The sequence below is a fragment of the Lonchura striata genome, chromosome 11 (assembly GCF_046129695.1).
Source record: "Lonchura striata isolate bLonStr1 chromosome 11, bLonStr1.mat, whole genome shotgun sequence".
Lineage (NCBI taxonomy): Eukaryota > Metazoa > Chordata > Aves > Passeriformes > Estrildidae > Lonchura > Lonchura striata.
Window position 1 is genome coordinate 24,412,849 of NC_134613.1, and position 21,685 is coordinate 24,434,533.

General features: G+C 62.2%; 1 protein-coding gene across 4 annotated transcripts; it reads right to left on the minus strand.

The window, feature by feature from the left end:
- Positions 1–1,953: 1,953 nt before the first annotated feature.
- On the minus strand, positions 1,954–17,768 carry FURIN (furin, paired basic amino acid cleaving enzyme). Of its 4 annotated transcripts, XM_021541818.3 has the most exons (18): positions 17,634–17,768; positions 17,435–17,494; positions 17,051–17,108; positions 13,789–14,173; positions 9,991–10,089; positions 9,272–9,367; positions 8,621–8,749; positions 8,296–8,372; positions 7,853–7,941; positions 7,485–7,657; positions 6,417–6,629; positions 6,225–6,325; positions 6,005–6,108; positions 5,691–5,808; positions 4,624–4,803; positions 4,397–4,521; positions 3,862–3,978; positions 1,954–3,786 (listed from the first exon to the last, which is right to left on the minus strand). In XM_021541818.3, exons 4-18 carry the CDS (start codon positions 13,966–13,968, stop codon positions 3,218–3,220), a joined length of 2,370 nt encoding a protein of 789 aa, XP_021397493.1. In that variant the 5' UTR covers positions 13,969–14,173; positions 17,051–17,108; positions 17,435–17,494; positions 17,634–17,768; the 3' UTR covers positions 1,954–3,217. The 4 variants fall into 4 exon arrangements, with proteins under 4 accessions (XP_021397493.1, XP_021397494.1, XP_077642107.1 ...); XM_021541819.3 differs by lacking the exon at positions 17,435–17,494 and having other exon boundaries at positions 17,051–17,110; XM_077785981.1 differs by lacking the exons at positions 17,435–17,494; positions 17,634–17,768 and having other exon boundaries at positions 17,051–17,234.
- Between the last annotated feature and the right edge of the window lie 3,917 nt (positions 17,769–21,685).

The following is a 21,685-nucleotide window of genomic DNA, read 5'->3' on the forward strand; positions in this document are numbered from 1 at the left end:
GAGAGTGCTGGGGCACCTCCCTGTGCAGCGCAAGATGTCTCCTGGCACAGCCCCTGACCTCACCAAGACCTACCCCCCCCCCCAGCCCTACAAAGGAGTCCCCCTGTCTCTCCTAGTACCTCACCAGGGCACAGTCCTTCCAACCTACATTTCTTGCTAGGTCTTCGTTGTGAGGCTGCTGCTGGCGTCCTGCTGGGGCCGGGACTGATGCAGTTTGGACCTGGTGCAGCTCTGGTTCCTGGGGAGGAACAGGAAACCCAGTGCTGACCATACAGCCATTGCGAGATTTCCTGCGCTTCCTCCCCTCCCTGCCAGTCTCCACACCAGCAGCTGCCGCCAGCACGCAGTTCTGCTGCAGATAGGCAGTTCCCAGCCCCACCACACCTCCCAGCTGCCTCCCACCAGTGCCTGACACCACCAGGCCCAGCCCTGTATACCCAGGGCTCCACTGCTCCTGTGGAGCCCTCACTCAGTGCCAGTCCCTCCCAGCAAAGCCCCCTCAGCCATGCCTAGTCCAGCCTGGCTCCTAGTCCCACTCCATGTCCCTGTGTATTCAAGAGACTGCAGGACCTGAAGGGTCCTGAGGACTCTGTGTAGCCCCACTGAACTTTGGCCACCCTGTCGCCATCCCCAAGCCTGGCCCTGGCAACAGTGAAAGGCTGCAGGACAGAGCACCCACTGATGGACACTTGGAGTGCCGGGCCGCAGCCCCAGCTGCCAGCCTGCACCACACAGCTGGGATCACATTCTCTGTGGCAGCCCTGGGCACCTCCCCTTCAAAGGGCTTCGCTGGTGCCACGGTGGCACTGCTCAGCCCTGGCAGCTGACACCACCACTGCCACTGCCCAGTGGCACAGCCCAGGTCAGCTCCACTCAGCTCAGCCTAGCCACCGCCTGGGTGTTTTGACCTGAGCCCTCTCCTGTGACTGGCAGGGAGGCTCTGGCGCCAGAAGAGCTTCAATGCAGGACACTGCCGGGCCGATTCCACTTTTAGAGGAAGTCAGGGAAAACGCGTGTCAGCCGGGAGCTTTGCTGACTCGCCTTCCTGTAGCGGAGCAATGTGGGGTGGCCAATTCTGCAGCAGCTCCAAGGAAGGGCTGCCACTGTACTGCTTCTCCCAGCACCCCCATCTCTCCAGCATCGCCCAGGCAGCGTGGGTCCCCTCCCCGCCCGCGCCAGGCTGCTCCGAGGCGGTCAGGGCTGGGCGGCTCCGGGTCTGGCCGCCAGTGCAGCAGCTCGCTTTGGCAGCCCCGACTGCTGCCCGCCCCAGCCCCACCTCGTGGGAAGAGGAGGAGCAGAGTGAGCGCGCCGCAGTCTGTGCACGCCACGGGGACCTCGCTCCTGACCACAGGAAGCCGCTGCGACCCCAGGCACGGCGAGAACGAGTGACTCCGCAGAGAGGAGCTGCCTCTGCTTAGGAGCGCAGCCCCAACAGGGTCTTCTGTGGGGGCCGGGAGCCCGTGGGGGGAGGCTGGGGTGAGCTGTGTCTGCAGCTTGGCCACAGCACCGGTGGGTGCCAGGTCCGGCCTGGCCATTCCTGCACCAGGGTGGTGCTAGACACGGGGGCTGCAGCCGGCCCCCAGGCTGTGGTGAGGGAACTGAGCCTCGTGCTGTGGGAAACGGGTGCTAAGTCCCCAGGCTTTTCTCACGCACGCACGCCCCCGTGCAGCCCGTTTCCGAACTGACTGCCCTCGGTTCACGAACCCATAAGCAGCTCGGGTGAGTGACATCCCCTGCCCGTCCTCACCGCATCTCCTGCCCAGCACTGGCTTCTGCTCGCAGCCAGGCAAGGACAGTCCCTGGCCCTGGGGGGAGGTCTGCAGGCAGGGCTCCAGCCCACCTCCCGCACCTGCAGAGCAGATCTGGGTGCCCCGGAGGCCCACGGTCTCCATGGCCAGGCCACTGCCCCAGCTGGGGCACCCACGGCATACAGAGCACAGGCAGCGGAGCTGGTTTGCATAGTTCTGAACATTTAATAACTCAGTCTCTCTAGCGTTATATCCACATCCATTAAATTAAAAACAGGCTCAGGAGGCAGCTCCCGGCTGATTAAATTACAAGAAAAAATTACTGTGCACCAAAAAGTTGTTATAGAAAAATAGTCCTGTGGCCCCTGGCCAGTGGCTCCATCCACGGCTGGCGCAGGTGGGAGCCTACACTATGGCCCCGGTGTGCGGCGGCGGACGGCAAAGGGGCTCGTGGCACTGGCCCCCAGCCCACCAGGGAAGGGGCAGCAAGGGGAAGGGCTCCAGCGGGGAGCAGAACAGATTGTCACCAAGTGGGAGCAAGGCACGTTGGGGGGCTAGGGCTGCAGGAATGCTGGGCACTGCCCAGCACAGGCAGGACGCAGGCAGAGCTGGGGCAGTGCTGGCACTGGCGCTACCTGACAGTCCCAGCCAGCAGCACCTACAGCCCTCCCCAGGGGCAGAACACAAGGGGCCCAAGGCAGCCTCCCAAAGCAGGGACTGTGCGAGGGGTCCCTGCCCAGGCTGTGGGCTGTGCCATGGGCTGTGCCATGGGCACAGGGTCAGGCGGTGCCCAGCCTGAAGCTCCCCGGTGCCAGGGCTCCTACCCGCTGCAGGCAGCGGCGGTGGGATGGGCAGGCAGTGGACAGCAGCAGCTGAGGCCTGGCCATTATTGCTGTCGAAGGGCTCGGGTGGAAGCAGACAGGCCCAGGGAAGGTGGCAGGGAGCTGGGACACAATGAACTGAGCCTGGGATGCAGCTCTGCACGGGCGGAGGGTGGGAGGGGCAGGGGAATGCTGTGACACAGGCTGGGCTCAGCTCTGGGGGCAGTCACCCCTGCACCAGCCAGCCCACCTTGAGCCATGGCAACCCAGGGATTTCACACACTGCCCACCCTGGAGAATTCACAAGACCCCAAGCAGCAGCCCTGTACCCAGCATGGGAGACACTGCTGACAGTGCAGGGCCAGGAAGTGTTGGGCCCCACTGCCACCAAACACCCCGGCATAGGGCACAGGATGGACACAGGGCCAGGAGGGATGGTGCAAGACTGGGACGGTGCTGTGCTGGGGATGGTGCCTGCAGGACCATGCCTGGCCACCCAGACTAGGGCCGAGGGATGGTGCCAGTGGGTGGGAGCCCCAGGCTGCTGCAGTGCAGGAAGGGGACAGGGGCAGAGTCCAGGGCCCCTCAGCCTCACCTGCCCCAGGCCCACGGTGCTGGGCAGGGAGGAGGGAGGGGCAGGAGGGCTCATCAAAGGGCACTTTGGTCTCTGATGAAGGCAGTCCTCTCGCTGTGGGCCTCATAATCCTCACCGTCCGACTCAGAGGGACCCTCCTCCTGCCAGATGTCAGAGGGGAGCCCCTTGTAGGAGATGATCCCGCTGTCCAGGGCATACACCTTCACACCCCGCAGGCTAAAGCCTGAGCGTGCTTGCAGCACCAAGAAGACGGTGACAAAGATGATGACGATGAGGATGCAGCTGAGGCTGGCAATGAGGACAGGCAAGTTGACCAGAGGGGGGGCCTCAGCTGGTCCTTCGCCATCTGCCAGGGCAGGAGACGCACGGCTGCTCTGTGTCTGGTGGGAGCAGGAGAGGTCCAGGCTGCTGAAGTGGGAATGTGCAGGACAGGTGAGGCACTGGTTGGGGCCAGGTCCCACACAGGTGGCACAGGAGGGGTGGCAGGGCAGGCAGAGGTGGGGTGCAATGGGCTCCACGCTGTTCTCCAGGTCGTAGTGCGTGCTCTGGACACCGGGTGCGAAGCCAGGAGGGCAGTGCTTCAGGCAGCTCTTCTGGTGCAGGTAGTACCCCTCCTCACAGACTGTGGGACAGGCAGGGTCAGCATGGGCTGGGGGCTGCTTGCACCCACTTCCCCCCTGGCTGTCCCCATACTCACCCACACAGGTCTGGCTGGGGGTCAGGGTCTTGCAGCCACTGCTCTCCAGCTGGTTGGAGAGGCTGGGGGAGTCAGTGGCCGTCCCATACAGCACAAGCGTGAACTTGGTAAGCGTGCCTGCAACAATGCAGTGTGAGGACCACAGAGGTGCCCACTAGACCACTCGTGCCCATGACAGGCACAGGGAGGGGGCTCACACTGGTCCCCCATCCTGGCTGCCAGGGCACAGCAGGGTTGTGCCCACCACCTGGGAGAGTGTCTCTTGTGGGGCCATGCCCCTGCACAGGACTCCCAAGGGGCAGGGGGTCAGGTGAGCTGGCATCGGGTCTCCTTCTCCCTGGACTCCCGCTGCCCCAGAGGGGCTGCAGCAGCATCCCCCATGCCCAAGTCCAGCCCCTCCCCAGCCACATCACCCAGAACATCCGAGATGTTACTCCAGATGTTACTCAGGAGCGGGGGGTTGGGAAGCTGGGTGACTACACAGCTCACATCCTAAACTTGGAGGGAGGCAGTGGATGGTGAAGCACACCCCTACCATAGTTCTTGGCATCACTGGTGTTCTCAATCTCCAGCACCCACTCCCCAGAGGGGTCCTCATCCCACGAGTGCGTTGTCATGAAAGCCCAGTCATTGAAGCCATCAGCCGAGAAGTCGTGGGGCCTGAGCAACAGAGGCAAGATGTGGCTGTCAACACATCCCAAACTGACCAGTGCCAGCCTAGGCCAGGGGCCAGCCTGGGGCACCCCAGAGCCCAGCACCTACCTGGCAGCCAGGAGGGTGGAGCGGGTGCCCATGGGGCTGACCAGGTGGATGGCCAGGTCCCCCCGCCGGTTGTAGGACAGCGTCAGCCTGGCCTGCGCGTGCTCCAGACGGCTGATGTAGTTGGCTTTCCCCAGGCAGGCATCCACTTTCCGCCGTACCTCCAGACGCTTCCCAATGTCCCTGATGAGGACAGGCAAGTGTGAGGCCAGTCCCAGACCAGCGGGACATTTTAGAGTCCCCATTCCTTGCTGTGGGGCTCTGCAGCTGTCCTCGGAAGTGGGCACCAGGACAGCTAGAGCAGGAATCAAATCCACAGTGGGTCAGAGTGGCACCACCACTGTCCCATTCCCAGATGGGTGCAGACAGGAGAAGGGGTGCCCCAGCTCTCGGGCACGAGGGGCAGGAACGGTGCTGCCCGGTGCTGCCTCCCTCGGCGCCACTCCACACAAGCCCTGAATAGGCCCTTTATTCATACACCGCAGGCCAGCCACACCCTGCACGGCACAGCCAGGGATGGGATGGGCAGGGCTGCTCCCCCCACGATGTCGGCCCTGGTGCCAGCACAGGACGTGCCTGCTGTATCCACACAGGGCTGGATCCCCAGGGGGGTGAGGGCAGGGCCCAGCCCTAGCTCCCTTCATGCACAGGAACATGATCCCCCCCACCCAGGAGCCCCTAGGGAGTGCCCTGGCCACAGACAAGACTGCACATGCTGCAGTGTGGCAGCAGCAGCTAAGCAGGAGTCAAAGGAGCTTCTGTCTGCCCCCTGAAAAGCCCCTCTGTCCAGGATGACTCGTGCTGGCTGCACCCCAACCGCAGCGCCCCAGTCTGCCCACATTCACTGGCCCAGACCCACAGAGGGGAGGCTCATCAGTGACATCAGAGCTGGATGGCTGGAGGTGCCTTTCCCAGCTCTCCCCAGGCTCTAGCAGAAGGATGCTCCAAGGGTCTCAGCAGCAGTTCAGACCCTGAGTTTCTCCCCACTCCCTGCTCTGGGCCCAAAGGCTCTCAAGCTCCTGTGCAGAACAGATGCTGAGTGATTCTCTCCTGGGTTCACCAGCCCATACCTGGGCTCTGCAAGGATGTCAATGACACACTTCCTCTGAGGTCCCACCGTAGTCCAGTTCTTGGCCAGGCTCACCATGGCCCCGGCATCCAGCAGGCCATAGCCATACGAGTGGCTGACTGTGGACAAAGAGGGGATCAGCACCGCTCCTGGGGGTAGCCAGTGAGGGATGTTTGCCTGGCCATTCTGCAGGCTCACTGGGCCATCCTGCCTCCTTCATCGCACAGGGCTGCCAGGGCACTCTGCCTCAGCACCACAAGGCCAGTGGTACGTGTGGGACCGGGAGAGCCTGGTCCTACCCCAGCACCCCAGTACCTTTGCGGCCAACGCCATTGGTGACCCAGTCATTGGCATTCAGGTGAGCTGGCTTCGAGGTCTGCACCACCAGGTGCTGCATGTCCCGCCAGGTCAGGTTCTTGCTACAGGGAGACATGGAGCTCAGGTCAGTGTTAGCTCCTCATGGCCCCAGACAGGTCCACGTCCAGGTGCCACTGCTGGCATTGGGCTGACATGGCCACGCCCGTCCATCCCTTACTTGGCTTCCAGGGCGAGGGCGATGATGCCAGCGGCCAGGGGTGCTGAGGCCGACGTCCCGGTGTGCAACTCAGTGCACTTCTGTCTGAGGTCAGTCGTCACCTGCGAGGAGGAGTGCCAGGGCAGGAAATGCTGCAGGCGCATCCCACCCCGAGCCCCTGGCCTGCGGACAGCAGCAGCAGCCCCCACTCACAATCTGCTTCTCATTCTGGTTGCCACTGCTGTAGGTGGTGGCTAGGGTGGAGGAGCAGGCCTCGCTGTACCAGGGCACATTGCCGTACTGTGTGGTGCTGCTGATGGACAGCGTGTAGATGCTGTTGGTGTAACCGTCACAGTTGCAGCTGTCATGCTCACGGCCCCCATTCCCAGATGCCCAGACGAAGATGGAGCCCAGCCCGCCTCGGCCCTAGCAACAGAGGCGGGGTGAGGGCAAACACCGACACTGCCACACACAGGAAACCCCAGGCTGGAGCTGGGGACACGTGGGTGGCGCCAGCCTGAGTCAAACAGAGCAGATGCAGCTGGAACACGGGGGACAGCATGAGACCCCAGTCACAGCCACCAACCTCGGCGCCCTCACCACCATTATGCCTATGGAGTGTACCCGACACCTCAGCAGAAACTCCAGGGCTGTCCCAGTGGGTGACACACCAGGCAGCAGGAGGCCTAGACAATGTGAGGCTTCCAGGAGCACAAGTCTTTTTCTGCTCAGAAGTCACCTGGCCTGACTCTGTCTGCATGGGATTGCAGTGCCTGGCAGAGCTGCAGGAGCCCACAACACAGTCCCGGCCATGTCTCAGCACCCAAATGTGGCAGCTACCCTTGCAGAGGACGTGACAGAGTCAGCATGGCACCACATGCACCTCTCTGTAAGGAATCCTGGGCAGAACAGGACACAGCTCCCCAGGCAGGCAACACTGCCAGCACAAAGGGACAGTGGGGACGATGGGTGGAGGAAGTGAGGGTGAGCATCTGTCACAAAACCAGAAAAGAACCAGGAAAGGGCTTGGGAGAGCAGGGAGGGAGCATCCCACACAGGAGCCCTCACAGCAGTGAGGTAACACCACATGGGAGGAGTCCTGACTCAGCGCCATCACACAGGAAGAACAAGAAATACTAACAGAGCCTGATCCTAGAGATGGGCTGAAGATGGCTCATCCTGGGAGGGCCAGGGTAACAACCAGGGCAGGCAGAGGGAAGGGAGACTTGAGGGGAGGGGAGGAATAAGGCCAGTGCTCCCCCAGCACACCCTCCTTCTGACCTGGCTGACCCCACGGAAGAACGCCTCCTCTGCCAGCCGGGCTGGGCCATCCACAGTCTTGCCGTCGTCCTCAGGGCCCCAGCTGGCACTGTAGATGTGGATGTGGTTGGGATTGAGACCCAGGGAATGGGCCTCCACAGCATCAGTCACCTCCCCATCCAGCATGCGCACACCTAGGGCCAGAGAGCAAATGTCACAGGCGACCGGCTGGGGCAGAGTGGCCACAGTGCTGCTGGTGAGAACCCTCCAACCCCTGCTGCCAACCTGTGCCACAGGCTGTCACAGGGCTGCTGCAGCCAGCAGTGCCAGGCTGCTGCTGCAGCCACTCAACACCCACAGGACCCGGCACAGGGCAGGGCAGCACCCACCTCCAATCCTGGCATTGTATGCCACGCCAACACCACAAATGCCGTTGTTTGCCACAGCAGCCACTTCCCCAGCACAGCGCGTGCCATGTCTGCAACCAAAGTAGGATGAAGCATGCTCGTACAGGGTGCAAGGAGCACATGGGTCAGCACCAGCTGCAGCCCCAGCAACCCCCACCCGGGCTGCCTCCTGTCCCCTTGAACCAGGTAGCTAATGAAGGCTCCTCCATCTGCCCTCCTGCTCCAGAGCCAGGGCACTGAACAGCTCACACTGACTCTGGGCAGAAAGAGGATGCTGCTCACATCAAAAAGGGAGGTGAAGGGTTCCCCATGGGGCAGAAGTATGGCATCAGCCTCACAGCTTCCAGCGGCCCATGTGGCGTGGCCCTGCACTAAGTCCCTGCCACACTTAGGCTCTGTATCTTCACCCCTCCCTCCTGCCTCACCTGTTGTCATTCATCTGCGTGTAGCGGGGCTGCGGGTCTGGGTCCTGGTCATTGACATCAAAACTTGCCCCTGGGTCCTGGAAGACAAGTTGGACACTTGAAGACTGTCTACGTCAGCCACCAAGCCCCACTGTCCTTACTCCATGCCTGCACTTGATGGCATGAGGCTGAGCTGAGCAGGATGGGCAGGCTCCAATTCCATCTCCATGTCCTACCATGGTGGGCACCAGTCCTGTACCTCACAGCTCTGGGGTTGCCCTGCATGGACACAGCTGCCCAGACCAGCCCCCACGACACTCCGCCCCACACCACCACCTGAACTCACATAGTTGGCCTCCAGGTCAGGGTGGTTCTTCTCAATGCCGTCATCCAGGATGGACACCACTATGCCCTTGCCTGTGTATCCCTGCTCCCAGGCCTGCCGCACGTTCAGGTCCCGCTGGTTTGTGTTGTACTGACAAGAGAAGTCTTGGCACTAGGAGATGCACCCAGCCATAGCCACTGTGATGGATGTGTGCCCAAAACCCACCCAGCTCTCAGCCCGCTCTCCTGCAGCTTGCGACAAGGAACCCCAGGGACCTGGGCACAGGGTTGGGCGCAACTAGCTGAGAAGGGCTGCTCTGAAAGCAAGATTGAGCCCCAGCTGATGCCCAAGCTCCAGGAATCAGGCAGAGGCAGGGACCCATTCCTGGGCTAGGCAAAAGGCTGTACCTCCCAGTCCAGCCCTGGGCCCCGACAAGCTCTCCCAGCACTCCAGCCAGGAGCCACAGCTCTGTGAGCAGAGCCTCCTCCCTGGGGTGTTCTCATAGCAGAGCACTGGGTGGCTGCTCCAGGCTTTCCCCCTTCTCCTCCTCCTCCCTCCTGCCAGCCTAGTGGCAGCTGCTGCCTGACAGCAGTTCCTAGGTTGCCACATCTGTGTCCCCAAACTTGCAGCCACAATCATGAGCACAGGCCCCTTTTCTCACCCAACACTCACCAGGTACCACTGCTGCGGGAACTTGGGGTCCGTGGGCTCCATGAAAACGTCTCGCTTGGTCCTGCGCTTTGCCACTTGCTGCTCCAACCACTGCACCTGAGAGCAGAGAAGGTGTGGGGTCCCCCACCGACCCCTCACGCCACAAGTTCCTCATATCCCCAAGCCCTGAGCTTGCCTGGAGGGGCTCTCCCCGGGAAGCTCACAGTCAGCTCTAGTCTGGCAGAGTATTGGACCTGTCAGAGCTACTGGCACCCCCAGTCTGGCCCTTCAGGCCACCTCCTGGCTGTGCCTGCAAAGGCTGTGTTCCAGTGGAGTGGGGCAGTCAGAGTGCCACACTCCACTGAGACATGGGCTGCCAAGAGCTGCCATGCCACACCACATGCCTTCCAGGGCCTGGGCTGAAACCAGATGATGGGGAAAACAGCAGCCCCCACACACCACTGCTCTGGGATCTGTTTATTGCCCTGCACACCTTGTCCTGCCTACAAATAACCAGAGTTCTCCTGGGGACAGAGGCTCTCCTGGGCCCTGGGACTGCAACAACCCACACCAATGACGCTGGCTCCACCAGCCCCCTGCTCCTGCCAGACATGCAGTGGGCTCCCACCCGCCTCTGCCAAGGAATGGTTAAGGCAGCTCAGCCCTATCTTGTGCCCAGCACTGGCTCATGTGCCTTTGTGAAGTGCCCAGGACCAAGGTCAGGCCCTCCTCGCTCGTACCTGTGGCTCCCTGGCCAAGCGGCTGTGCCAGGGCTGGTGGGGCGAGAGGGAACGCTTCACCACGCCGCGGTGCCGAAAGTGGTAATAATCACCAAAGATCTGCAACACAGAATGCTGCTCGTGGGACAGACGTGACAGCCTGGTCTCCCCGATTCTCTACACCCCATATGTGCAATCCTGCTCCAGGGCCCCCATGCACAGGCTGGGCCCCCAACTCCAGAGTGGTTGGTATTATGTCCGGTACTCTGGGACCTCCTGTGAGAAGCTGTGGCAGCTGCTGATAAGGCAGCTGGGAAGACCCTGGAGTAGCAGAAATGAAGCTGCTGTGCACCTCACCCTCCTGCAGGTCCCCACACGGCAGCAAGTCTAACATTGTCCAAAAAAACTGCTGCCCTAGCAGGAAGGCCCCAGGCAAGCAGTGGCAGAGAGGGACAGGCCTTTCAGAGTCAGCCGGTGAGAGACACCAGACTCAGGAGCCAAACCCAAACTGCTTCTCCCCCAGTGCCACCCAGCTCCTCTTGGAAGAAGGTCCCAGTGGCTCCAGGCCTCACACTCCAGGTGTCCTAGCCAGGGCAGGGTCTGCACCAGCCTCTGCACCTCTGGACAGGCTACTGGCTTCTCCCCAGGTGCCCCACTGGAACATCCACCCAGTGTCAGCCTCCACCAGAGGCACAGCCGGTTTCAGTGGGGCAGAGCAGGGGGGCATGCAGGCATCCATCCCAGCAGGGTCCAACTCCCACTGCCAAGCAGCCGTGCTGTCCTCACCCCACCCTCCATTCCCATGTGGGGACAGCCCAGACTGGGACTCCAGCACAGACCACCTGGGGCAGGACAGGAATCCAGGACAGCTGGTGAGGCCAGGAGGCCATTCTGCCACCCAGATGGTTATTTTTAAACCCCAAACCCTCTCCAGTGCTGTCATTTCCGTATCCCCTCTCACACATCCTGGGGCTGATGGACACAGTAGCCCCACCCCGGCCACCCAGCCCAGCAGCCTGCCCTAGCTGGGGATAAGGGGACAAGCATGCACCCAGTTCCCTATGAGTCACAAAGCCCAGGCAGCAGCCACAGGCAGGATCCAGCTGCCCAGGCTATGCCAGAGCTGGAGGGGCTGGGCTGCAAGGGCTGTAGGAATATGAAGACATCTCACCATCCTCCATATCAGGTTGCCCCAAAACAGTCTTTCTGGGGCTAACAAACCTCCCCAGCTTATTAGAGCTCTGCAGATGTGCTGCCAAATTGCACAGACTGGGCCGAGCACAGTGCACCCAGCTGAGCACCCTCAGGCCTGGTGCAGAAGTCGCCTCTCCCAGGTATGCACTTGATCCCAAACCCCAGGCCTGTTCCTCTGGCACATCGCATTCCCCAGGACAGCCCAGGATGCGTGTCAGTTCAGAGCCCTTGAGGAGGTGTCAAGGTACAAAGCCTCTGCACAGGGCTGATGAGGGAATACAAGCTGCAGGCTGGTTGCCCTCCCTTAGCATCCCTCACCCCCTCCAGGGGTATGGACACAGCCCAGATTGTTCCTCCACACAGATCACAGCTCTGACCAGTCATCCACCTGGATTAGGTCTGCACTGACACTGTGGTGGCAGCCAGGAGCTGGCCAGCCCACACACTTCCACCCTAATCTCCACTGTCCCTGTCCTCAGCAAGGACAGAGCCACCCCCCAGCACCACGTGTCCCTGGTGCCAGTTCAGTGCTGCTGCCCAACCCTTGGCCGCAGCTCACAACTACCCTGGCCAGTCCCTGGGCTAGAAGGCTGCCTGTATGCCTGGCCATGGCCTCTGGAGTGGAGCAACATGCTGGACCTGCAGCCTGGTGGTGTGGGAGACAGGAGCACCCCCTCCCCGGGATGGCACTGTCCTGTCAGCACAGTCCAGGGATGGCACCATCAGTGTCCTTCCCCAGTGACCCGTCCCAGCAGTGGGGGACAGTGCCTCTGCTCCCTTCTCTGCACAATCCCAGCAGTGCAAACCCCTACACACCCCCCTCACTGCCACATGCAGCCTCCACCTCTGACCCACGGCCCCCACTGTCCCCTGTGTCCTCCCTCTAGCCCTCCCCAAGGCCACTGGAGCCAGTCAAGGGCCCTCTGCCCGAGGTGCCACTGACTGCCATTCCATAGGCAGCAGCACAGCCATGGGTATGCCAGGACAGCGCAGCTTCAGGTACAGTGTCCTGACCCCAGGCTGAGGCCAGGATCCTCTCAGACAAGGACACTGGGGCACTGCCAGGTGCACCCAGTCCCCCCACTCCCAGCCTGGCTGCATACCCTGTTCCAGTGGCACACACTCCCAAGAGCAGCAGTCCAGAAACCTGCAAGGGAAAGCCAGGCTCTTTCCAGCCACACTCTTCCCACTGGAAGGGTCCGTCTGCAAAGCCCTGGCCAGCCAAACCTCGTCCTGCAACGCAGACAGTGGGACAGACTCCAGAACAGAAGAAAACATGCCCAGACCTGAAGCTCTGGCCACAGCCTGGGCTGCTGCAGCACATGGGGCTCTGCTTGCAAGGGCAGGCTCACTGCTGTGAGGGGATGGGGAGCCGGGAAGAGGTGCCAGCCTGCAGAACCACGGTGCGGGGAGAAGACAAGGGCAGAACTGACACAGAGCCTCTGTGGCTCACAGGGATGCAACTCATGACAGGCCTGGGCTCTCAGCTGAAGTACAAGGAAGGCTCTGCACTGTGAAGATGAAGCCACAGAACCAGTGGCCCTTGGCCATGGCAGCCAGGCCTGGGACCAGGCACCACAGCATGATGGGAAGCACTGCCAGGAGCTTCCAGCTGCCAGTACCTCAGCCCCATCCCCACTCCAAGGGGTCTCATCAGAGATCCAGGCTGGTGGGACATGCCACTCTCCCAGTCCCCTACGCACGGCAGCTGCCTTGGCCTGACAAGTTCTTTCCCCGAGATCTACTCTGAGCCACTTCCACACTGACAGCAGCTGCCTAAGGCAGTGCCATGGCCCGCCCAGCACGGACACCCTCACTGAGACCTAGCCATAACCCCCCCAGCTCACTCCTATGACACAACACAAGTCCCAGAGGGCCTTGAGTACCCAGCGCTCATGCAGGACTCCTTTTGGGTGGCAGGACAAGGTCCCGCTGGCTCCTGCAACAGACACCTTCCCACTGCTCCCAGCAGCTGCTCCCAGCGAGGTCCTGACACTACAGCCACCAGTTGTGCAATTTCCTCTGGGATTTCACCCTGCACTTCCTTCCTGGAGAAACAGCACACTCCCAGCAGAGCCACACATACTGCCTGGTCGCTGGCTGACAGAAGGGAAAGCTGAGAGTTGAGGGGACTCCCCTGCTGACACATCTTCTGTCAAGGACAGTTTAGGAGTAAGAATACACAGCTGCTGTCAGACCCTCTCTGGAGATAGCTCAAAGGTGCTGCTGCCGTCCTGCTGAACCAAGACCATGCTGCACTGGGCAGCTTGCTGTGGGGAGCAACAGCAGAATCTGGAAGCTTTCCTATCCATCATCACACAGCACTTCCAGTCCAGCTCCTCACCCTAGGATGGACTTTTCCTCCTTCCCCATCTAGCAGGCAGTGTGCCACACCATGTCACCAGGAGGTCCCAGTGACAGAGGGAGACCCTGGCTCCACACAGGTAATTGCCATCATTGAGTCAAGGCAGCAGATGCTGGAAGGCCACAGCAAACAGGCACAGCACAGTGGCCCTGCTACCAAAAAGAGCAGGCCCCAAGCAAACTCTGGGACTAAGCTCAGCGCCTGCCCAGACCATGTCAGAGAAAACTAGTTCAGTGAGAAGAGGGAAGCAGGAGACTTACCGGGCCTAGGTTGAGGAATCCATGCTTCCTGGCTAGCCTGTCAGCCTCCTGGGGTCCTGCAGGGACGAGCACAGCCCAGGTGTTGGTGTAAATATGCTGGGCCAGCACCTCCTGGTCCAGGAGAGTGAGGGCTACCACCAGAGTCCAGAGCAACAGCAGCGAGCAGGGCCTCAGATCCATCAGAGTATCGGGGTTCCTCAAGCTGGGGAGCAGGAGGGTCCCAGGAGCAGGAGGGTCCTGGGAGGAGCAGGTCCAGCAGCCTCCCAGCGTCAGCACTCCGAGGCACACTGGCCTCTCTGTCCTACTGGTCCCAGCTCAGCCCAAGCCCACATGGGGCCAAGCCCACAGAAGCGCAGGAACACACCATCCAGGAGACAAGCACGATCTGCAGAGACAGGACAGAGGTCATGCCCAGGGCACCTTTCCTCAGACCTCGAGAGGGCAGGCTGCACCACGCAAAGACGTGGGCAAGGGGGCCTGGCACACAGCACCTGCTGCCCCCCACGGCACACCAACAGCCAAGGAGCCGCCTGGCTTGGCGGTGTGCCCACATGTCTGCTCCTGCATGGAGATGTTGTTTACCTTGCCTATTACCCAATGTTTGCTTATAAACACAGGGAATTAACCAGAAGGAGAGGAGGGCACCAAAGGAGGGGAGAGGCAAGGCAAGAGAGACTGCTGTGCCTCCTGCTGCCACTACCTCTGCTCCAACTGGGATGGGACTATCTGGGTACAGAGGTGGGAGCAACTGAGATGGGAGGCCTGCCTCTCCAGTCCCAAGGGGAGACCAAATGAGCTGTGCAAGGAATCCCAACAAAATGAGAGACTGGTAGGAGAAAAGTCAAGGGGAGCTCCTGATCTCTAGCAAACCCGTAGGCTCTCATCTCCACAGCCATTGACCAGGCAGTGCCTGGCAGCCATGGCAAGTACTGTGCTGCCTGTCGCCAGCAGCAGCTCAGCTCTGCCCTTCCTCTGGAGCACAATATGGTGACACCGGTGTGACTCATCCCCGCAACCCGGTGGAAACCAGGACCAGGAAAAGGGGCATACTGTCACCTCCAGCATGAACCCAGGGATGCCCAGGAACAGCTCATACTTTGTGCGAGGGCAAACACAAGAACTTGTAGGGAAAGAGCAGGGAATGACCCACCCAGTGTAAGGGAGACCACAATATGATGGTGCCACGGTGAACTCCACAAACGGAGCTCCAGAGGGACGCTTGAATATCTAGTCATGCTTCAGAGAAAGCTGGAAAGGTGAGAGCCGGCAGTGCCCAGAGGAGCCACATCCCCCTCCATCCAGAAGCGGCCACAGCGAGCTGGCAGCCTGGGGTCCGAGCAGCTGCCGGAGACCCCGCCATGGTCTACGGCACAGACAGTGCAGAGACTCTGGCACAGCGGGGTTCCCCCATCAGCGACCACACCTCGGCCAGCCCCGGGCCAGACCGCCCCAACAAAGCTCCCAGAGCTGCGAGCACCCGCCGGAGGCTGTACGGGAGCCCCGGGTGCCAGACTGTCAAGGCCCTCAGCACAGTAAGCACAGTGGAACCCTATCTGCCATGGTCTACCAGCGTACTTGCCAATACCTGGCTCCCAGGCCGGGCTATTTCCCAGCGCACTGGTCCCGGCGCCAGCAGCCGTCACCGCTCCGGCGGTGAGCGCTGCACGTGGGGACAGCCTGCCCGCCGGGGAGAGCCCGGACCCCGCCGAGCCCGCCCGTCGGACCCGGGAAGCGAACCCCGCGTGCTGGGACGGCCCGGCCGCCGCACCCAGCGCGGAGCCGCGCTCCGGCTCCGCACCGCGGCCCGTGCCCGCTGCCAAGGACCCAGCCCCGCACAGGAGCAGCCCAGCGGCCCCGGCCGAGCGGCGGGCCCGGGCCTGCGCGCGGGGGCGGCTCCAGCGGCGGGGCTCCGGACGGCGGCGGCCGGGACGGGGCCGGGGGCCGGACCGGGCCGGGCCGCGGCCTGGCTCCCCCTCGGTCTCCCGCAGCGGCGCCTCCGGCTGCCCCCTCCGCAGCTCCGAGAGCCGCCTCCCGGCCCCCAACTCGCTCCGGGGGACCGCCGGGCTGGCACATCCCCGCCGGCAGCGCCCTAAGCCCGGGGCTGCCCAGCGGCTGCAGCCCCAGAGGCCTCCCCGGCCCCGGCCCCTCCGCCGCCCGGCTCCCGTCCGGCAGGGCCGCCCCAGCTGTCAAACCGCGGTCGCCGGCGGGCCGAGCCAGCCCAGGCCGATGCCGGTCCCGCGCCCTTACCGCGCGGCCTGCCCGCTGCGCTCCGTCCCGTCGGCAGCCGGGCCCGTCTGTCGGCGGCGCCGCGTCACGCCGCGGGGCGCCCGGAGCGCCCGCCCCGGAGCCGGGCCCGGCCCAGGCAGGGGCGGCCGGGCGGCCGGCGGGGCCGCTTGTTTACGCCGCGCAGCTGTCAGCGCCGCCCGGCCCCGCCCCGACGGCCGAGCCACCGGCCCCGCGCGGCTCCCTCGGCTCGGCTCGGCACGGCCCGGCCCGGCCCGGCCCGGCCGCCGCTCTGCCGGGCGCCGCCGGATGCCGTCACCGCCGCCCGCCCCTCCCGTCCCGTGCTGCATCGCCGGGTCCGTCACGGACCCCCCGGCAACCCCTCCGTGCCGCCCGCCAGGGGCACCGCCACTATCGGGGCCGTTCCCCGTCGCCGGTACCGGGCACGGCCCGGGGCTTTGCACGGCCTCTCCTGCAACCGAACATGGGGCTGACCGTGCCACCGCGGGGTACCCTGTGCCAGCCCAGGCAGGAAACCCGGATCTGCGCTGTGGGAGCCGTGAACCCCCGCCACGGGCCCGCAGCAGTGACCGGGGGTGTAAGGCTGCCTGCAGGGAAGAGCACGCAGAAGATGCCCCGTCTCCCACCTGGTGCAGCAAGTGGTGCGTTATGCTGTGGCACGGGGCTGGCAGGACATGAGCGCTGCCACATTAGCCTGTTCCAGCCCTGGCAGACCCCGGAGCAGAGAGTTCCCCAACCAGGCTGCGGGAATCGTACTTCCCATGAGGTCCTTATCGTGGGGCTGCAACCCCAGATCGGTGTGCAGCAGCCTGACAAAGAAACTGTCTGGTAAGGAATAACACAAGGAAAAAAATCTATGAGCCCCATGTCAAGAGAGAGACTTCCACCAAGGAGGAAAGGTGAGAAGTGAAATACACAGCTTCAGTCATTTGTAAAGAACAACGTACTGTGGGCACGGTACCGTGTCATTAGCAACACAAATGCAGCAGAACCCACAGTGACCTGAACCCAAACTGACCTGAATCTTCCACATCTGCGATGAGTCTGGCAGCTTGGGGCAGGAGCAGGTCCTAGTGCTCTTTCCAGAGAAAAGGAAGTCACTCAGATACCATGATCAAGATCATGAAGCATTAGCAATCACACAGGAAACAGTCACCTTGGTAACTGAGATGCTGAGAACAGCCCAGAAAATCTAGCACAGGGCAGGCTGCTGTTCTAAACTGGGTTAGTTCTGCAGGGCAGCACCCTGACTGCAGGTATTTGGGCTGGGCCGACCCTGGCATCCAGCCTCAAGTGCTGCACCAGAGACCACCAGCCACAGGGGCTGTGGTGCCCCAGGCCCACCTTAAGGGCCACTGTCCCACCAGGGGGAGAAGGCACCCACCCAACAGGCAGCACTCACCTCAGTGTCACTGCAGCATCCTCAGGAGTCGTCCCTGTAGCTGGCAAGCTCAGACCTACCCTTGGGGACACAGGGACCAGCTGTGCCCCATGGGGTTATATGGAGAATGCATGGACAGAGGCAGGTCGGAGCTGGAGTCCGGACTGGTGGTGGGAGGGAGGATGGGACACAGGCTGCCTGCCCCACCCATGAACCTTACCTCTGGATGCCTCCTTTGGGCGCTGGCAGCCGTGCCAAGGCAGGTGAGGAGCTGCTGCACGCAGCCCTGTGACATGAGGAGCTGACAAAGGGCCCTTGTCACCACGGGCTTATGGCGGTGCTGCGGGGCAGGGCAGGCGGGCAGGAAGCACCACGCTCTTACGCAAACCACTGGCCTGGGACCTGCGCTGACCCCACAGCCCTGCCAAAGAAAACACCAGGGTCGGGAAGCACCTGGCTGCAGGTGGCACATCGCCACAGACCGGGAGGAGACCCGCTGTGCCAGCAGCCCCTGGGCCCAGCTGCAGAAGGAGCAGAGAGAGGCCACCAGCAGGGATCTGAGCGGCTGCCGTGCCCCACTCACCTCACAAGGGCTGCCAGGCACCCCTCTCTGCCCCGAGCCATGATGCAGCGAGGGGTGAAACAGCTACTGCCGCACATCTGCCAGGCACAAACCCTCATCTCAGACTTGGGGACTGTGGCTCAGAGGCACCAGTGCAGCCCAGGAGACAGCAGAAACAGCCGCTCCATGCAGCAGTGCCCAGCAAACTGGCAGCACTACTGCCGGCCCATTGTACTGTCCCATCCTGTGAGGTCTGCCCTGCTAGGATCCCCTGGGGTTCTCACTATGGCCACAGGGGCCAAACTGTTCACTGGGGGTGGGAGAGTCCCCCACACTCCCCTTCTCTGAGCACACTGGTGTGGCTTGGCTGCACACACAATCAACAGAAACCCACTTTCATGGAAAAATCAGGTTCATTTTTAGCTTTCAACCTGCAGAATACAACTGCCCATCTGCCTAAGCTCCCTGGGAAACAGAGCAGCATAGGGCTGCACTCCTGCCTGCAAACATCCCAGCCTGGGGGACCTGGAGGATTGCAGGTGAAAGCAGCTAGTGAGCAAGTAAAGGGCAGAGTGCCCACACAGAGAAACCAGCAGAGAAAACCAAGTAACAGGCAGCAACAGCAGGCAGAAACTTCTGGATGCACCAAATCAATAGCAGAAGGTTTACCCAGCACAGAGCAGCCTGCTCTGCCCCATTGCCAGCAGAGGTGAGCCCACAGTCCCTCTGCTGTGCTGTCCAGCCTTCTCCCTGCACACATCCTTACACTATCCCAAAGCTAAGGCTGCAGTCCCTTTCCCTGGAGTCTCCCCAGTCTGTCCCCTCCACCCTGGATACTACCAGCAGGTCTCTTAGTGCTGAGGGAGCTGGGACTGCCATGCTCCAGGCAGGACCTGTGGTCTACAGGGTCCAGCTGGCTCCAGCAGCTCTACTCATCTCTGACTCCCAGACACAACATCTCACTGTAGGCACATGCAGGGACACAGGCCCAGCCCAAACACCCTGACCTTGTCCTTGCAGTACAGCTGCAGACACAAACAGCAGCTGCTCAAGGTGGGTTCTGTAACTATCTGCCTTAGGCTTTGTCAGCAGCAGTCGTAATGCTCCACAGCCTAGTCTGGCTCTGCCCCTGCTCTGGGCTGCGGGATGTGCCCTTCCATCACCTGTCCTGGACAGCACCCTGTCATCACCTGCTGTACAGGTGCAGGGATTTCCTTGCCCAGCCTAAGTGCATAAGGTGCCTGTGGCACTTGGGGCGTTCCACAGTAGTGTCACGCACAGGAACACACACACACACACGGGCAAGGAACACAAGGCTGGGAGCCCACCTGCAGCCCAGCAGTAGGAATGCCATGTGCCCGTGGGCTTCGGTGGGCTGGGGAGGGGGTGCTCACAAGCAAACCCAGCCCAAAGACCAGCAGGTGTGGCTGGCACAGCACTGAGGGGCAGACTGGCCCATGCTCCAGGCTCACTCATGGAACAGCTGCCAGCCTTCCATGGCTTCACACCACCCCAGGAATGGGGGGCTCAGCCTCACAAAGTGTCTCCCACCCCATTGCTGCCCATCTGCCAACTGCCAAGACTTGGCAGGGCCAAGATGTCAGCAGCCACTGCACTGGGCAAAGGGAACATGGGGCAAAGAGACTTTGCAGTGAAGGGCATCTTCCTGCCATGGCCTCCAGCACCTGCAGCCACAGAACTGAGCCAGGCTTGAAGGTATTTCCCTGTTTGCCCAGGTCTTTAGTTTAGCTTCACTTGAATAGGACAGTATCTGCTTTGTGTGCAATCCTCAAGCTTCCTCTTGGGTACTGTGGCCAACTGTTCCTTCAAGTCCTGTTAAAGCTTATTCCTTGCCATGTGGCACAGGACTTACTAGGTGGGAACACACTGTGACAACATCCAACACTAACAACATAAACACAGAGTGGCTGCTCTGGTTGTCACCTGGGTGCAAAGGCCAGAAGAACACCAACAAGCACACAGATCCACTCTTGCTTGTTCCTGGCAGTCTGTAGGTGCTGTAGGATTATAAAGGCATCGATGCCTCAGTTGCTCAGGCAAACTACCAGCTTCACTGCACCATTTCTGCCTGCAGCAGAAATGGGTCTGTATGGAGGGCACTGCAGGGACACCCTTCCCTGGAACCAGAGCAGGGACTGAGTCAGGATGCCAGGTGCAGCCAGCCAGTGCTTCAAGGGACTGGGCCCACCTGTCCCCGTGCCTGGGGCAGCCACCCCCACCTGCAGCCCAGCCAGATTGTGGTCATCCAACTGGATCTGCCCAGTCCTGGCATCTCTGTAGGCCAAGGAGAGTTTCCCAGGAGAGTCAGCCTCCACCGTGGCCTTGGGACCTCTGCAGCCACTTCTGGGACCAGACTAGGGTACTGCTGCCAAAAATTTGGTCTGCTCTCCCCTAGACTGGCTGCAGGAGATGCTGCCAGAGGGACATCTCCCAGCCAGACCAAGGACACCAAAAGAAAAACACTTCCCTGCACTCCCTTATGGATTGTGCTCCACTGCTGAGCCACCAATTGGAAAAGCACATGTGCCCTGGCCTTTCCTGGCTGCCAGAGCTAGCCTCACCCCACGAGAGTACCTGCTCTGCTACTGCCGGTGAACTGTTGAAGTGTGGCTCGCTCCCCCTGCTTCCTAAATTTCCCTGCCAGCAAGCAGATTTCATGGAAGATAAAAGAGGATTTCCTCTTCCTTTCTTCGTAGAAGCCAGCAGAAGGTAGCAGAAAGTGGCAGACGTGGCTGCAGTGGCTTGTGACGCAGTTTTACCCAACTTAAGAGAAACTGTTATCTTCTGCGGCAGGATGCGTGCACAGGGACATCCCACCCCAGCCACTCGCCCTACACTGTGAAGCCTCACACACCTCGGCTGCTGACACAGGCAGCAGCCAGCTGCTTACGGGAAACCCCCAAGAAGCAGCCGTGGCCCCAGCCTTTCCCCACAGACACTTCACACCCACGCCAGTGGGACCCCCAGGAGCTCCCCCAGCCTTGCCGTGCGGCAGGTGGAGGTGCTGCCCCACCGGCAGCAGCTGCCCTGCTGGCGCTGGCCGAGGGCTCCGGGGGCACGCAAGAGCTATTTGTCCTTGCTGCCAGGGAGCCAGGCAGCAGCGCTGGGGCTTGCTGGAGCTGGCTGGAGCGGGCAGAGCAGGGAGACTGGGGTCATGGCTGGCTGCGGCCGTCGGGAGCAAAGGCGGACGGCCTGCCGTGCCGCACTGCAGGGAGGAACGGCACGGCTTGGGCAGCAGCCACGGCCACCTGGCCTCCAGGGACACCCAGCCCCGCTCTGCCCCGAGCAGCCGCGCTGGCAGCGGGCTCCGCACAGCCCCGCAGCCCCACCGCGCACCAAAGCGAGCAGCAGTTCTCAGGCTGGGCGGGCAGTTCGGCACAGGAATTTGCCAGGCGCAGGCCGTTCCCCAGCTCAGCGAGTTACGGGTAGCCCCGGGCGCTCCGTTCCGGCAGCTGCCGGCTCAGACGCAGCCCGCACGGGACGGCCGGGCCCGCAGAGCCCCGGCGCCGCTTAGACGCGGCCGGAGCGAGCAGCACCCGGGCGAGCCGCACCCGGGCGAGCCGCAGAGCCCCATCGCGGCGCTGCCGGTGCCCCCGCCGTCCTATGGCCGCTCGGCCGCTGCCTCGCCCTCACTCCCCTCCGGGGAGAAACCCGCATCGTGCAGGGGGGAACGGAGCCTCTCCCGGCCG